Below are 17539 nucleotides of genomic sequence, written 5' to 3'. Positions count from 1 at the left end.
TTGTTGTATTTTTATCCCTATTATAATTCCAGAGCCAAGAGGCCCATTACAGGGGATACTACAGTCAGACAGCAACAAGTAGACACAAATAATTACAAGTAAAATCAAGCATATTAAAACAGTGCAGAGAAGTAGATTTAAATGATGCCTAGAAATTCAAACCGTGCACTGAGACAGATCAAGGTTATTCTAGAAGCACAGCGAGGTGACGTACGGCATATAGAGTACAGTTAAGCTCCATTGATGTACTGCTTTTTCCAGATGGCCCTCTCATTACTGAAGAGGAGCTCACCTCACTACCTCTTGTTAGAGTCGTTCCTGAAGGCTGCTTCACAGGCTCCAAGCTGAAGGGTGTCATTCGAATGCTGCGGGGCCTCTTGGATCAGAAAATTCCCTTGGAAGAGTTTGAGGTACCGTTCGAGCACTTTTACTAATGATTTGTGGATGTATTCTACGGAAGACACATTGTTCCTTGGATTTGATTTACATTTTATTAAAAAAAAAAAAAAAATGTGTATGTAAATTTATAGTACAGGAATCACTCTGTGGAAAAAATGCAATGTGTATAGCGCTCCTTCTTTTAATTTATTTTTTTCACCCAGGCAGCAAAGTATGTTAGATTCCAATATACGGACAGCGTGCAATAAATGTACTGATTTTGTGAAGAACATTCTGTGTTAACTGATCCATCCAACTATTGGTTTATTTATTTATTTTGACAGAATCTTCAGAATTTGCAGCCGTTAGATGAGTGTTTAATTGGGCAGACAAAGGAGAACAGAAAGAAGAACAGATACAAAAACATTCTTCCATGTAAGTACAACTGAATTTGAGGGTTAGGAAAAGATAGAGATCATAGAGCTGTCTTCTTACTGAGACTCCCAGTAGAAACCTTGAGGGTATTGGGCCCTGTTTTTAAAACTGCAAGTTTTAGGTCTTTTGTGGTGATATTGTTTGTTTGTCTTATGTTCTGTTTCGGAAATTAATGGCAACTTTACAGAATGGGTAAAAGCATTTTATCCAGAGAAGAGGAAGTATAGGTAAGATGAATTGGGTGATGCCACAAAGTCATGTACAGCAAAGTGAGTGTGGCTTCAGTTGTCATTCAAATACCTGCTGCACAGGGAGTGAATATACTGTAGAACCTTGGAGTTACAAACAACTTGGGAGTGGAGGTTGTTCGGAAGTCTGAAATTTAGTTTTCAATGGTTTTAATAAATGTGTACACCTGCTATCCACACCCTCAGTCTGGAGAATAATACAAGGATACAGCACAGTAATTCAATACTCGTATTGTTATGGTTCTAAAGTCTTTAGAACAGTGCTATAAATACAAAAAGGCTAAGTTTTTAAATTACCATTAATCTTAACTATAGCAAAAACACAGATTTAAACGTCTCGGGAAAACCTGGGTTAACGTAGTGCTTGTAAACCAAAAGCATTTTTAAACACCACAGTTTGCTCTCTAAGCCTCCTTTGGTTTGAAAAAAAAACCTGTGCTTTATTTAACTAAAATATTCCAAGTAAAATTTCCCATACTTTGAAATCTGCCTCACATTTCTGGATATATATATTGGTACAGTAATTCTTCCTTCTCCAGGACCAGCAAGCCACTGATAGGTGTGCCGATCTGATTGCATTGCATGCATGGTTGATTGATTACATACTTCTGGTCGAAAGTGGGGTGTTCGGTAGGCCGGTCAGTTCAGTGTACGGAACTCTGAGGTTGTGCTGTATCTTGTGGTTGCAAGATGAATTACCTTCACAAATTGAAAACTAAAATTCTAAGAGACTTAAAAGGAAATTGAAAATCACATTCAAATAGCCAGAAACAGGGTTCATACAGATCTCTCTTTTTTTTTCAGATGATGCCACTAGAGTCTGTTTAGGAAACCATGGAGGCTACATCAATGCCAGTTTTATTAAAATGCCGGTGAAAGATGAAGAATTTGTTTATGTTGCTTGCCAAGGACCCCTCCCTAACACACTGGCAGACTTCTGGCAAATGGTTTGGGAGCAAAAGTCCAATGTTATTGCCATGATGACCCAGGAAGTGGAAGGGGGAAAGGTAAAATGTCAGCGTTACTGGCCGGACACACCCAGGACTGCAGCTATGGTGGACGACAGGCTTCAGCTAACACTGCTTAAGCACCAGCATCTGGGCAATTTTATTCTACGGCTCATTGAGGTGAAAGATGTGCAGGTATGTTTGCTAGCATCTTTTAGCTAATTACCTCTGGAATTGTGTTCCCCCACATGACCAATGACCTATAAAGACCTACAAATAATTCATGTTCTTTAGTGCTTCTGTTTTTTTTTATTATTTAATAGCAGTCCATAGCGGTGGTGTAAAATCTTGGTCCTTGGTATTGAGCCTTTAAAAGTATTACTATTGTGCTTTTACAACTAGAAATAGGGTTATTGTGCATTAAAGAGATCAAAGTCTAAGACAAGACGAAGTCTTTTATCACCAATGACTAATACAGCAGTACAATAGTATGGCAAAAAACTCGCACCATTTCTGATCTGTACAGTGGATTTTTTAACTTGTAAATCACGTGTTATTTCACCTTTCATACTTACAGCACCATTTTAGTATACAGCTCCTCTGTTTGTGCAGCTGCATGTAATAACCTGTTTTTATTTCCTATAATTCCAGACCGGTGAAATCCAACATGTAACTCATCTGAACTTTACTGGCTGGCCAGATCATGGAACCCCATCAGAACCTGAACAATTACTCACCTTTATCTCCTACATGAGGCACATTCACCAATCAGGGCCAATAATCACTCATTGCAGCGCAGGGATTGGACGATCAGGAACTCTTATTTGCATAGATGTGGTCCTGGGCTTAATCAGCAAAGATGTTGATGTGAGTACTGCCTGCCATCAGTATTTAACAACAGGAAAATAATTTAGCTCACATGTCTAGCTTTGTATCAACAACAAGTCTGCTTCACTGCAAATTTAACATGAAGAACAGCCCACCTCCTTGTTCAGCTGTGTTGTTTTTTATTGTCAAGGATGGGTCAGTGTTCAAATATTTCAACCGTGAGCAGAGGGTACCATGCTTCCATGGGGGGTATCTCAGAAAGCGTTCAAGATATCTACACGACATTTAGCTTGGTTCCATCACATACGTTCATTGTTAATGTACTGTATTGCATGAAGGGAGTCTAAGGAGGTCCAGGTGAAAGGTTTATTCTGGTTGACATGAAATGACCTGTTGCATACATGACTTTTCTCCTGTTTATTTTAAAGTTTGACATTTCGGACGTGGTACGTACAATGAGACTGCAGCGACATGGGATGATCCAGACGGAGGTAATGGTTCTTAAATATAAGGGCACAAGTGGGCTTTAATCTAGTAGATTTACATCCATTTAAAATGGATGAATGCACCAACTGCTACAGCTGTCTTTAGTCCGAGAGCTTGACCATCCCTTGAAGAAAATGCTTGTCATTTTGAAGATGTTTTGTGTTGTGCAGGTACCAGGTGAGTTCCAGTTCCACCCATTAGTCAGTTTTATTACAGCTCTGTGAATGCAAAGTGCTGATTTTAAATGCAACATGTCAAGGGCATTAGTAAGCTGTACAGAAAATGTTATATTTCATAATATATGCTTTTTTTTTCTCAACAGGAGCAGTATGTTTTCTGCTATCAAGTTATATTATATGTGCTCAGATGCCTTCAAGCTGAAGAGAAAATCTCAGGATAGCCAATAAAGACTTGAAATTGTGTTTACTATATATATATATATATATATATATATATATATATATATATAGTGATTGATCTTGGTTTTAATTGATACAATTACTGCATACATCTCATTTAAGTTTGTTTTATTACTGATGCTATTATTATCATCATCCATAACACAATCCAGCATAAAAACCCTGTTTTCCTATTTCTGGGTCCTATTTGTTGGTCCCTCTCTAGCTTTATATTTATTTACAATCCAGCATTTGTTGTTTAGTTGTTGTTAAGTTGTTTGAACCAACTGCTAAATCACAATGGAGTCAGTTTTTATTACTCACCTTACTGCTTTTACAATGATCAGTGTCCTTTACAGTTTCCTTTAGTCATAAACTGATGTTCATTGCCGTTAAAAAAATAAATAAATAAATAAATAATTTAAATTCTCTTTTATTAATAATTTGAAATTGCCTAAATAAAACAAAACCATTCACTGAATAGCAGTTATATCCTCCATAATTGTAAATAATATTGTTTAAAATAAATGTGGTTATTGAAATAAAACAAAGCTATGTTAACGGGTCTGCAGTCGATAGCTATCCAACAGCACTGGTTATAGTGTCGTACTGAGCTTGATTCATGGGTTTGCAATTCATGGGGAGTCTGAATTTCTAAAAAAGTACCCTGTTGAAACTGACAGGTTTCATTTGTTGTATTGTTGTTTCCTGTAGCAGAACAACTACTAGAAAGTGTATTTTGAGAAGTGAAAGCTTGTTTAGCACGCAGGTGGTACAGCAGACTAGATGCACTTCTGTGATACTGGAACTCACTTTGACAGTAGATACAAGTAACCCTCTTTCTATCCAATGAACCATCAAAGTTTTTTTAGAAATAAACTTGCCATTAACAAAACCTTCAGTGTGAGTGCTTTGCTACATAATGCGGTTCTGTGACTCCTTTTATATTCAAACGATGACTACAGTCATTCAATCGTGGCATGCACTCGAGTGTATTAAAATGGTACCACAGGAAATGAATTACGTTATCCTAAAGCCTGGGACAGACAGGCGCGGCGTGGCACGCCAGGCATTTTGCCGCTTGTATCACTAGCATTGCTTTCATATGGTGTTGAACAGATAAGTGTGGGACGATCCCGCTGGTCCCGCGGTGCCGCTGAGCAGTACCGCTCAAATCGCTTTTGTAGTTATCCAAAAATTGAAAAATGTGACATTTCAAAATATAACATGAAATACTGTACTACTATTATAGACTTTTGAGATACAATTTTGTAGTTTCTTAGATTGTATGATAAATAAAACATCGAAAATATGTTCATATAGTTTTTTTTTTGTTTTTGTTTTAAATTATGTCTGCATCCTAATATTCTACTAGGTGATGCAAAACTTTTGGCCATATATGTAAATTATATATTCGAGTACTTGGCCTGCGGTGTGGTACTGACAACTACTGTACCGCGTAGTGCATACCGCTCCTGTGTGTCCAGGTGCAGACTAAAAAACCCAGCTGTGCCGCGCCGCGCCTGTCTGTCTCGGGCTTAAGAGAGACAAGACACAAGTTAACTGTTATTGACAGCCCTAGATAGATAGATAGATAGTCGTTGACTTGCTTCTAACAGATTTTAAAGTTTCTAGAACAAATTTGAAAGAAAAAAGTCCTTAAAACCTTTACAAAAAAAATCTGCAGTCCTTAAACTACATAAGAGTCTTAGCATGCTGCTACTCGTAATTAAAAATGTAGATTTCATGCAAGATGTAACCACAAGTAAAAATTATATCTTCTAAGAATCTGTGGCAACATTGAAAAAGACAGAAGATAAGTGTAAGATTGTATTACTATGGAATAAAATGCACATCATTATGTATATAAACCTGTTAATAGAAACGCGTCAAGATGAAGCTAGCACTGCCTGGATTGAAGATGAAAACAACAGTATTTGCATTGTAAGTTTATTAACTGCTTCCTGAGGTGACCAATGAAAGGAAGAGGTTGTCATTTAAAGTTACATGTACATATTTATTGAAAAAAAAAAAAAAATTGTGTATATGTTTTAACATGTTATTTACTGAAAATTTGCATTGTAAATAAAAGACTACACTAGTTCAGTACTGCGTACAATATGCAGTAAATGTGTGTGATTCATTGCTTTTGTTTTGGGGGGAAATGATCTAAAACAAAAATAAATGTACAGTAGGCATGCAATGATAGTAACACTATTATACCTGAAGCAATCATTCACTTCACCCTGTGCTTTTCTTAAGCTGACATGGGTTAACAACCAACGTGGGCGTTGTTTTCTGATAATTAAGGAGGATGCTGATATTCTAGTATTTTGGACATCGAGAGAACTATACTGTGAAATAAACAAGCACTGGTTTGAAAAGGGTGTTTACAACGACTCTGTAGGATCCTAGAATTTATATAACAGAATCATGGCTCTGGCCTACCCCCTCCATGCTTATTCTGAGCAAGTTTAAACACCAAAGACGACTCACTGATTCTTATTTGAGCAGAAATGAGTTTGATTTATTTACAAAATACACACATACATTTATTCTGTTAATTGAATATGTTTAAGAGGTGCCTGTTAAAGTCACCTCTGGCTGGGTTTGTAAAAACTGTGGTTGTTCAGGATGTCTTTCAAAGAGCGAGAAGTGTGACTGATGATTCCAGCCACCGGTACAACAGAACGATTAAGAAAATTATGTTTTCCCCTATAAAACAAAAAAACACATTGTAATGAATTAAACTAGCGTCCCTAAATTACAGTCAGATCAAGAACTACAGTACATAGTGTTTGATAGATGGTTAAACAATATCATTACAGTTTATGACAGCATGAAATGTGTAGTTTGTGGGGGGAGTGGAGGGGGTGAAAGGTTCATTTATTGATTTATCTGTGATGCAGTAAAGACTGGATAATTAGCGGAAAACTTTAAATATATTTTAATTTCTTTGAAGTAAAATACACTCCACATCATTGAAATTAAGGCTGGGTCGTGTAGCAATGCCATGTGCAAGGTTGTCAGGCTCAATCTGTGCTTTACACAACACAAAAAATACAGTTCCAGTTGCATTTTTCTCATCCTTGGGTATACTTCCTCACACTTTTATTAAATGTGTGGTATTAAGCTGTTTGTACAATACAAATTTTTTTTAAAAAAACAAGAATCTTTACTGTATTTGTGGATTATTACCACTTTCTAAAATGGTTACAGCCATAGATTCATACTACTGTGGCAATGAGATATGTGATGACTGAGAAGGTAGTAGGAGGATATGAACCAGACACTGCTGGATGTGGACCGCAGAGCTCCTGAAAAGAAAGCTAGAAACAACATAGAGAAGCATCAGACTAAGAACGTCTGCAGGTTACTAGTTTTATGTATCGGGGGGGAAAAAAGTATAGAAGATAAACCCCACTTTTTAATTGTTGCTGTTGTGGTTAAATATCAGTTTGTTTTTCATTCAGGTATTTTGTGTATTTGTAAGGGGATGTAATTGATTAAATAAGTACTTGATTAACCACAAGAGAGCTTTAATTGAGCCCTTTTTTCGATTAATGAAATATAATAAAGCAAACACCAAAAAGGCACAATGTACTACTGATCAATCATGCCAGCTTATGAAATGTGCCCATACAAGCTCATATAGTAACGATACAACTGCAATACACCTGCAGCACTATAACAGTGGCATTTATATTACTGTAATTCTAGAAGTCGATAAGAAACCACAAGTATTCCTAGAATGACTGGGATGGGTATTTTTTTTTTTTTTTGAAACAATCGTCACTGCCTTCAATAGCTGAGGTCTCATCAAGAGATACTTTTGAAATGCAATCTCCTTTTAAACAATCATTGATGTTGTGTTTCACAAGTCCCACTATAGTGCAGCATAATTGAATATTTGGTACTTACTCTAGCCTCTTGTACATTGGGCTGAGCTTGTCTACCCGTGATGTATCTGTTGTACCTTCTTCCAAAACACTGTCAAGCTGCAAAGATAAGAAATTGTAAGTTTAGTTACATGTACAGTAGCTATGTACTGCATTATAAAATACACTGCCCTGCACTAATTTGATCTTAAAAACTTAAAAGTACAACAGTGCTTCTGCATCATAAAAAAAGATACAAGTGAGACCCAACATGATATGTTTGATCTGCTGTATTCCCATCTGACCTGACTGGCCTTTTCTTTGTCATGTTTCAAGAGGTTTTCTTTCTTCGCTGAGTGACTGTTCTGTGTACCCTCACTCTTCACAAAGAAGAGTACTACAGCACTGAACAAAAAGCAAAAATGTTCAATAAATGCATATGTGTTTTTTTATTTCATTTAAATTTGATGTAACCAAGAACAGTGTATTGGTCAAACAGTCAGTCAAATTATTATCAAATGGTAGGACATTCCATTACCAGTGTAAAGTGCAGAGCATTGTGATACACAGCTGCTATGGATACTGCTGACCTCCTAGGAGATGCGCTTGAACAAACACTTGTCAAGGGGACTGTACCGTAAGTAAAGCGATGTTGGGTACTGCAGTGTTTGTGGTTCACGGTCACCTTGACAAGGTGCAGCAGTGATAGACACCCCAGTGCTATGAACCACTTCATCAGAACACAGATTAAGCATTGGCTTTAAAAATATAATTTCCCTGTACCTTAATCCTGGTGTCCCAATATAGTTTAAGACTGGATTTGGAACCTCTGGCCTATCTAGTCCAAACCAACCAAATCTGTAAAAGAAATTACAAGATGTATTCCATGTTGGGTTTCTAAAAGAATGCATGTTCATGCAAGAAGGCAGCAATCCCATAATGCAGCTTCTTCAAGAGATGATGCCTATTGATCACACACAATATGCAAAGAGTCGTGATTTTGTCCAATTTCAATTGTATATTAATGCTATTATTGCCACTGTGTTTTATAAACTCTAAAGTTACCTTGAGGTGGCCCAGCCCATCAGAAGACTAAAGGTTGCCCAAATAAGGGTTCCAACACCAAGTATTGGAATAGCAGTGATGTTTCCTGAACACAATATGATTGTTATAACATATTAAACTCACCATAGTAACGCCATAACCTCTCCTAGAAGGATTCATATTGCATTCCTCTGTTTCTTTCAGTTGTAGTAGTTCCAATCCTGAGGGCACATAGATTTAAATAACAAACGCACTGCTTATACTGCAGCGAGCCAGCGGATCACGCACGCTACAGGCACCCGTCGGACAGCCTCGCCACTAACACGGCAGCAGACTACGGCTGCATCCCAAACCGCTCCCTCGCTCACTCGTTACCTTCCCTTGAGGGGCGGAAGTACTATGTTCGCCATCTTAAGGGTTGTCCCAATTCCTTAGGGAACAAGTGAAGGGAGCTTTATGTGGACTTCACTGCACCCATTCGACTGAGTGTACAAAACAGTTCTGCGGGATTGTTTTTGTGCTGAGGTCCCAGTAAATGGTTGAGGGACACATTTTTACACGTTACTTATACTTTGCACAGGGATGTCTGTAATCTCTAACTGGCTGCAATCATAACTATTGTACAATGTATTTAATACATTGTACAATAGTAGGGTAGGGTAAAAGAAAAACTACTACAATAATTTATTTTCATTTATGACCAATTCCCTTTCCTTCACTTTATGATTTTATTTAGTGATTATTGAATTATTGTAAAATCATCTACTCACAGTTGCAGTCTCATTTCTGTCCCAAAAAGAACTTGAAATGCTACAATATATTGATGGACATTACATAAGAAAATTAGATGTCTTTTTTTAATTTTGGAATACCATATTCCTTCTCAAAAAAGTGTTTTAATATTAGTCTTTAATAAAGGAAACGACTACTTTAATGAATTTTCATGTATCTATTTCAGTGCAATGTAGTTTCTTCATTGTAATAAAGAAATGCATTTTTTTAACATTTACATTTCTGTTTCTTCATAAAAAATAATGCTTTCTGGGGAGAGTAAAAAATACATTAACTTTGATTCATGTTCTAAGGGTTAGTCTTAAATGAATTCACCATCCAGTTCTTGTGTACTTTTCTATGGTAAACTGAGCATGCATGACTTCAAAACTCAGCAGAATATCCCAAAAAATGGACGGAGTTCGGAAAAGCAAAGTGGCCCTGAATTTGGGATGTTATCTAAATACCAAATCAGCCCAGAATTTGGGACGTTATCTGAAAACCAAATCGGCCCAGAACCCTGAAAACGAGCAGTCTATATGTAAAACTGTGATTACATTACAGATAAACTAATGAATCCTGTAACAAAACTGTAATAGTGGGCAGGATGTATATTTGCAATTTTTTTTCCATTGCATTTGCATAATCCAACTGTTTAAACATTATGTATAGCCTACAGTTTAAACTATGAATAGATAAGGACTATTTGACCAATGCAATACAATAATGTTCATGTTAAGTTGTTGAAAGGCACTGGTCTCTTAAAAAACCCATAAGTGAAGGAGCTTATATAGGCCTTTTTTTTTTTGTGGGTGTTAGGTGAATAAAATATGTTGCATCCCGCCTTCTATTCAAGTTGAGGTCTGATAAACCCCTTGTAAACAACCTGCGACTCACTCACGGTTCGTTGCCCCTTTAAAAACAGACCCAGGACACAAAATGAAGTTTTCCAGTGCTGACGCACTATTTTTAATAAACACAAAAACAAAATAAAGAAAACAAACACCTAGCTCCTTCGGAGCGCTGACTAAACAGTATGCAGGTTCCTGACTAACTCGCAGGATGGCTAAGCTGTTTACCTGGCATAAAAAAAATAAACTGCCCCGTTGTACCACAACCCCTACTTTTAAATCAACTGCTCGGACACAGAACAGACCACCTGTGTCCTTGTACTCAGCAGCCTCGAGCAAACTAACTGTTTCTCTTAAATACCCTGCACCTGGTTCTAATTTACAATTACCACCAGATGCAGGGGATAATTAACAATAAAGCAGAATGTGCATACACACATATTTTAAGCAGGGAGGATATTAACGCCCTCCCCCCACCCGCTGTCTTACACCCTACACATGACTATATATTGGTGGACATTACATAAGTAAATGAGATGTGCTTTTTTTGGAATATCATATTCCTTCTCAGAACTGTGTTTTAATATTAACCTTTATGTGGCAGGGTAGAAAAGCCCTGTACATAATTAGAGGGGGCAGGGCAAAGCCCTGCTTGTAAATATATGCATTATTTTGGTGCTAGATTGGGTGAATTTGTGTATGTATTGTGATGGCGGCTTGCCATGGGTTCAGCGGGAAGAAAGGGCAACAGGATTTCTTTGGCACTAAAAGGGCCGTTTATTGCTCCCGCTGCGGGCTAGGCTGGCGTTTAAAAGTGCCGTTGGTGTTTGAAAGGAAGGTAACAAATGGATAGACGCTGGTTCTCTCGACTCTCACCCTCCAACACTCGCTGCCACTCACTCAGCACACTCTCATCAATAGCACAGAGGCTGCAGCTTATATAGAGTCATCAGACGGGAAAGAGTGGACCTGGGTGGAACCAGGCTGCAGCAGCTACACAGACAGACAGACACACGACACATACTGAACGTGAACACATCATACAACTATTTACAAGCAAATCCCGCCCCCCCCCAGCGGTTCAATGAAGCACCAAAACATCCCATTCATAAGTCCTGCGGGACCCAACGCTACAGTATTTAGTTGATGGCTGTGGCGCATTGTATTATTATTTAAAACAAATGTATTGTCTAGTGGGTTATTTAAACGGGGGATGTTAGTGTGTATGATTTGAATGTATTTTGTGAAAAACATGCCGTTTTGTTGTTTGGATGTGGTCTGGCAGATGCGATGATAGCAACTCGTGTGAATGCATGGTCGGCAGTCTGTGATTATTGATTGTCAGCCATGCAAACTAAAACTCTTGCAGAAAGTGACCATCTCCAGATTATTTATTTGACTAATTTATTGCTCATCTGGAGGTATAAAAGCCTGCAGCTTTTCTTGTTCAAGGGGAGTGTTCAGAGTGGAGAACACGAGAGACGGGAGTGAAACAGAAACGAAACAGAAGCTAAAAACCAAAACAATTGCTACTCTTGCTGGAACATTAATAAATGCGCCGCAGCGCTTCCCTACCCCAGCAATGGTGTCTGTGGACTTCCTGGCCTGACGTCACCACCCTCCACTACCCTGTCACACTTTAATAAAGGAAAACAGCTGCATTTTATGTATTTATTTCAGTGCAATGTAGTTTCTTCATTGTAATAAATAAATAAATAAACTTTTTAAAAAACATTTAAATGTTATTTATGTTTCTTCTTAAAAAAATTCTGGGGAATTTAACATTGATTGATGTGCTAAGGGTTACTCTTAAATGAATTAACAATCCAGTTCTGGTGTACATATTTATGGTAAACTGAGCATGACCTAGAAACTTGGATTGTCATCTGTAAGAGCAGAACATCCCCAAAACTGGGCTGAATTCGGAACAGCAGAGTGGCCTAGAATTTGGGACGTTATCTGAAAAGCAAAGCGGCCCAGAATTTGGGACGTAGACTGAGAACAGGGGGGGTCTATATGTAAAACTGTGATTACATTAGCGATAAACTAATGTATCCTGTAACAACACTGTAATAGTGGGCAAGATATATACTTGCAATTAAAATAAATCACGCAAACGATTATAGATATATTCTATTTGAAAGGAAAATGTACATCACCACAGAAAGCCAATAATTACATTCATGCATAACATGATAATTTATATAAATTAATAGTCACCCATAGTTTGTTATATTAGTACAGCAAAATACCATATTATATTTTAATTAAAAGGTTCTGGAAAGCAGATATCTCTCTCTTTCTCTGATCACAATGTTAAAAATACCTCCAAGCTTTCCCACTTGTGATGATGTCATATTCCTTTGACAGAAGGACCAATCAAAACTCAAGACTGTTATGCATTTCCATCCCAAAAACCGGGCCTATGTCATACCTTGTCTTATTTCTATTGTTAATGACATGTTTCTGTTGGTATATGGATAGTGTTTCTAGAAATCATTAGGAAAGTTAATACGGATTAAAAAAGGCTGTTTCTGTGGCTGGGGGGGCCGCTGGGGAGCTATTGTAAAACAATACCTGTCCATTTTACACTTGAGTGTTTTCCAGTGTTTTTTCTTCTCCTGTTTGGTTGTGTTCTGATTCTTGATTTGAATTGTTCCACGCAGCCTGTTCATTCTCAAATGCTATGTTGAGTTCTCCATGTAGACCATTCAGACTTGAATCTTTCATAACAGCAGCTTCCAGCGTGGGCTTATCTTCAGAGTTATTCTGGCATATTCTTTTGTATATCTGATACACTGCAACCAAAAAAAAGTAATAATATTGTTAAAGGCTGTAGATTGTATCAAGTTTTGAGAACTGGTTATGTATAAGTACTGTGGGAACCCATCACCATCATCATTTGAAACTCTTAAATCACTTCATTTCATGGCAATTCAAAAGGCTGGGCGCTCACAAGGAGGCCTTTGTGCTCCCATGAGTTGGGATCACTTAGCTTGTTAACGTCTCTGTTGTTAAGTCTTGACACCACGAAAAAGGGGTCTTTAGTTGACGTATGCCCTATTTTTACAATGAAGTGCAGACTGTAACATTAACTGCTGATTAAATCCCTTGCACAACACCCACCTGCAACGATCACCAGTCCATCCAAAAGCTGAAAGGACCCGTAGATCATTGGGAATGTGAACATGAGAACCAGCTGCTGTGGCGGAAAAGAAAGCTGAAGCACTGTGGAACAGATTTGTACATTCTGAGCTCCTGTTTCCATAGCGATGGTGCGGCACCTGTGAAAACAAAAGCCAGCACTAGACCCTCCTGTCTTGAGGGGTCGGAAAGTTTAGCAACAACACGGCTAGCAAACCAGACGTTGCATACACATTTTCCAACAAGTATTGGGACACTGGTTTGAACAAGCTTCTTGTTTGTATTGTATGAACTGGATCAATGCATACATAAAAAAACCACACGACTGCAAGACTGTGTCGTGGTGTTCTGGATGATAACGGTGATAATGATGTATTCCAGCATGATAATACTCCTGCTCCTGCATACTATTCAAATATTTCTGACCTCTGGTTGACAAGGCTAGAGTAATACAGTACATGTTGATTAGTACTGTATACCATAGGGCCAGGCAGAGAGCAGCTGAATCAGTAACACATTATTTTAAGTTATTAATTACACCATATACAGTACAGCAATATAGTGTTGTAATGAATTTACATTGTAGTTAATATTTACTTAAAACTGTAATCCATTTAAACTTGGAAAAGATTTTGCACCCTAATCAGTTTAGAATTACCTAAAGAAACACAGGACTATAAGTTTCATGTACTGTTTTAGTGTGTACACCAGTACCACTACAGAGTGTTTGATATTTGTGGGTGTACTTCCCTTACCTTTGCCAGGGTTGTCTAACACTAACCGCCAAAAGAAACCCAGACGTGTACCCGATCATAGGGTAGATAATCCCTATAATCAGAACCGACGTGTCGGTGTTCCACGAGCCTTTATAGAGCACAGCACTGGCAGTGCCAACAACTATGATCAGTAAGCAACCAGCTGCAGAGCCCACCTAGAGACGATAGAGGAAAATACAGATTTACTCTAGGAAAGTGAAAGGTATGCAAAACATGGCACAGAGCAGTGGCCTTCACTTGTATGACAATAAGCTCACCAAAAATGTAATAAAGAAAGATTATCTAGCCATGTTTTCAAAGCTTTTACTCCATATAATTAACTCCCTTTTTTATAAAGAGGTAAAAATGCCTGTTAACCAAACAGCTATGTGATATAATTCAAGTTCTGTTAAGCATTCCAAAGGTGTTTGTTTCTCGTTTTGTAACATTTGCATGATTTTTTTAACGTCCTTTAAAAAAAAATAGGAGTTAATTAAAGAGTGGGAGAAACAGTTTTGAAAGTATGGCCCTATCTAAAAGAGAAATCATTCAGTCTGAGGGCTTAAATTGCAGGAACTCGAAAGTTATTGAAAAAAAAAACAACTTTGCAGGTCTGACCTAAAAGATCAAATAGCGGGTTTCAGTGATAACATGTTCCAATAAGAGATTTTTTTGCAACAAAATTATTTCTACATTACATTAAAAAATAAATGTGCAGATAAATCCATAGCACAAACTAAAGAAAATAAATGCAATTGTCTAACTTGTTATACATTATTGCTATTATCTTATATGTTACATTATTATTTGTCTTAAAAGTGCAAAACGCATCACACTGTAGAATGAAGTCAAATGAAACCTGCTGAATAATGTGATGTCAACATATGCATTACATACCACTTTGTAGTTTCCCATATACTTAACGAAAACGAACAAAATGTATGGCATTTCGAAAAAATGTGACATTTCGAAATCTAACATGAAATACTGTACTACTCTTATGCCTTTCGGTAGACTTTTGCGATATAATTTTGTAGTTTCTTTGATTACATGAGTTTAAATAAAACATCTAAAATATGTTCATGTAGTTATTGTTTTAAATTAATTTAACTTTTGGCCATATCTGTAAGCAGAGAGAAAGGACATTCCGAAAGCTTGTGACAAACAAGGGCAAACATTTACTGTAGTACCTTCAGGATTATTTTTGCCAGCCTCGGCCACTTGTAATTTACAAACACTCCACAGCTGACGGGCGCAATCAAGGTAACCAGTGTGACCCCTGAGAGAGGAAAGGAAATCGAATTGAGATCTGCTAAACTAGGACTTCTTCTTCTGACTGCAGAGTCACATGTACATGCAGTACACTGTGCAGTACAACGTGCACTAACAGAGTGCAATTACTGTTCACAGAAATATCTGTTCATCCACACACTACAATAAGAATTCACATTTGAGTCGTCAAAACTGCGCCACAAAATCATATAAGGAATAAAGTCCACCCAGTGGTGCACAATAAGGCTGTAATTCTATCAAGGGTTTCTGGTGACATATAAATCACAAGAGCACTAGCTGTGTATAATAAGGCTAGAACACAGAAGTTTATAGGATGATTATCGTTACAACATACAACATGGGGCATGTTCAACTGAAGGCAGGTTACTGTCGTTGTGTTACCACAAATAGACACTGATATTGCATTGAACAATAACTATACCCTTGTAAATCCGTAATCTGTAAGGGATATTGTATGTGTGTAGACCAGTCTGTATTAATCCAACTGGAAGAAGTGGTCATTTTAAGTTGAATGGCATGCCTTTCTGCTACTACTTCATCACATGTGCTACACATTTTGACACAAAATAACTTTACCTTATATTTAAAATGGTTGTTCTGCTACTGTACCAAGATAATCATTAAAAAAAATCCTCGGACACACAATCACATATTTAGCTATAGCAAATATCTTCTATAATTTTATAAAAAAAGAAAGCAAGTTCTCTTCTTTACCTATGTTCAGGTATGGTATTTTAATGCTGCCTGTCTGGACCCAGGTCTGTGTGTAAATGTAGAGGCACAATGGCATCATCCCCATTCCCAGCACCGTTGAACAACTTGTCATGACAATGCTGAAATAAACAAGACAAATAAATTATACAAAAAAGTCATTAAAGGTATGCCCCCAACAGCCAATTCAATGCATATCTTTTCAAACTCAACACTTTTCTGTTAGATATAATATCAGATGTGTCATCCATTATTAAGGAAATAATGCTTGAGTTTCAGATACATGATTTTGTTCATCTACAGTAAAAAGTAAAGAAAAAATGCACAAAAGTAGTTTTTGTCCATATCTACCAAAGTAAAAGCATAGCAAAGTGTAATAAAGCATAGTGAAACCATGGTCAAACATAGGTAAGCATTGCAAAGAATAACAGGATAAGGTAAAGCATATTAATAAACATGGCAAACCAGGGTAAACTATGGTAAATGATAGTATAACCATGGGAAAAGTGAGGTAAGACTGCAAAAATACCATGGTAAACTTTTACAAGGGCCTTTACCTGAGGTCCATGTCTCCATCAATCCAGTAGGTGACAATGTTTGAGATGATTCCCCCGGGACAACATCCCATGATGAGAACAGCAACAGCCTGCGCTGGCTTCACAGAGAAGCCCACAGACAGGAGGTATGCAATGAGGGGCATCAGCCCAAACTGGCACACAATCCCCACAATGATACCCCAGGGTCGCCGAAGGTGAAACCACAGCTTGCCCACTTCCACTGTGCAGCCCAAGGAAAACACCACCAGAGCCAGCATGACAGTCAGAACAACGCTGAAAGCAAAGCTTAGTCTGTCATTAGACGGTTCCAACTCTACTGTCTCATTGCCTGTCACGTTGCCCTGGCAGTCCGTGTAGCTGCTGCAGTTCAGCATTCTGTTCTCGAGGGTGCAGCTCTGCTGAAGTACAGTTGTTAAGTGTGCTTGGGAAAGGCAGGTTGTAGCCTTTTTTTCTTTCTTGCTGTGTTTAATCAAGTATGAATGGAATGCCTGTTCCTAAGTGGATTCCGGAGAGTAATCGGGTTCATTCTGCTGGATTCTCAAGTCATTGGAAAGCTTATCGTATGGATCACACCTCTAACAGCCTGCGTATCTAGACTTGGCCAATGTTCTTATGAATACTTAATTCCTTGAAAAGAAAAACCGAATCTGTTCAGTGGGGTTTAGTAACATGTATTTAACCTGCATCAATCCATGAACCCCAGTCCCAAAGTTAATTCATACTACACAGTACTTAAATCCACAAGAGCAATACAACAGAAATGTTGAACCTGATCATACTTGCTCAACACAAACCTCTGGACTTTTACCAGGATC

General features: G+C 37.8%; 2 protein-coding genes and 1 long non-coding RNA gene across 12 annotated transcripts in view; 1 reads left to right on the top strand and 2 right to left on the bottom strand.

Moving 5' to 3' along the window:
* Positions 1–5839, top strand: part of LOC117963590 (tyrosine-protein phosphatase non-receptor type 13-like) — an 81181-nt gene extending 75342 nt beyond the window's left edge. For all 8 annotated transcript variants that reach the window (XM_058991183.1, XM_058991148.1, XM_058991176.1 and 5 more), the window contains 6 exons: positions 262–410; positions 723–813; positions 1866–2203; positions 2660–2875; positions 3265–3327; positions 3645–5839. In XM_058991183.1, the coding sequence (XP_058847166.1) occupies positions 262–410; positions 723–813; positions 1866–2203; positions 2660–2875; positions 3265–3327; positions 3645–3722 (935 nt within the window). In that variant the 3' untranslated portion in view covers positions 3723–5839. The remainder of the gene's footprint in view (positions 1–261; positions 411–722; positions 814–1865; positions 2204–2659; positions 2876–3264; positions 3328–3644) is intronic.
* Positions 5840–6235: 396 nt separating this feature from the next.
* Positions 6236–9475, bottom strand: LOC117963636 (uncharacterized). 2 transcript variants are annotated; one of them, XR_009307677.1, is made up of 3 exons: positions 8382–9475; positions 7642–7718; positions 6236–7049 (listed from the first exon to the last, which is right to left on the bottom strand). It is a non-coding gene; the product is annotated as an uncharacterized LOC117963636 (long non-coding RNA). The 2 variants fall into 2 exon arrangements; XR_004660817.2 differs by having other exon boundaries at positions 6236–6435.
* An 878-nt stretch (positions 9476–10353) lies between these two features.
* LOC117963628 (sodium-dependent organic anion transporter-like) lies at positions 10354–17316 on the bottom strand. Of its 2 annotated transcripts, XM_058991242.1 has the most exons (7): positions 16725–17316; positions 16171–16289; positions 15354–15442; positions 14164–14339; positions 13391–13548; positions 12842–13062; positions 10354–11901 (listed from the first exon to the last, which is right to left on the bottom strand). In XM_058991242.1, exons 1-6 carry the CDS (start codon positions 17096–17098, stop codon positions 12851–12853), a joined length of 1128 nt encoding a protein of 375 aa, XP_058847225.1. In that variant the 5' UTR covers positions 17099–17316; the 3' UTR covers positions 10354–11901; positions 12842–12850. The 2 variants fall into 2 exon arrangements, with proteins under 2 accessions (XP_058847225.1, XP_034760315.2); XM_034904424.2 differs by having other exon boundaries at positions 10354–13062.
* Positions 17317–17539: the final 223 nt, after the last annotated feature.

The sequence above is a fragment of the Acipenser ruthenus genome, chromosome 2, assembly GCF_902713425.1.
Source record: "Acipenser ruthenus chromosome 2, fAciRut3.2 maternal haplotype, whole genome shotgun sequence".
In the NCBI taxonomy this organism is placed as follows: domain Eukaryota; kingdom Metazoa; phylum Chordata; class Actinopteri; order Acipenseriformes; family Acipenseridae; genus Acipenser; species Acipenser ruthenus.
This window is presented reverse-complemented; position numbering and strand designations above follow the sequence as displayed.

Bases quoted from the DNA above. Each gene is read 5' to 3' on its own strand.
- LOC117963628 (XM_034904424.2), bottom strand. From the start codon at position 17,098: ATGCTGAACTGCAGCAGCTACACGGACTGCCAGGGCAACGTGACAGGC. The intron at 14,340-15,353 runs GTACTACAGTAA...TATCGTCTCTAG, and splicing joins TGGCAAAAATAATCCTGAAG to GTGGGCTCTGCAGCTGGTTG. The intron at 13,063-13,390 runs GTGGGTGTTGTG...TTTTGGTTGCAG, and splicing joins TGGACTGGTGATCGTTGCAG to TGTATCAGATATACAAAAGA.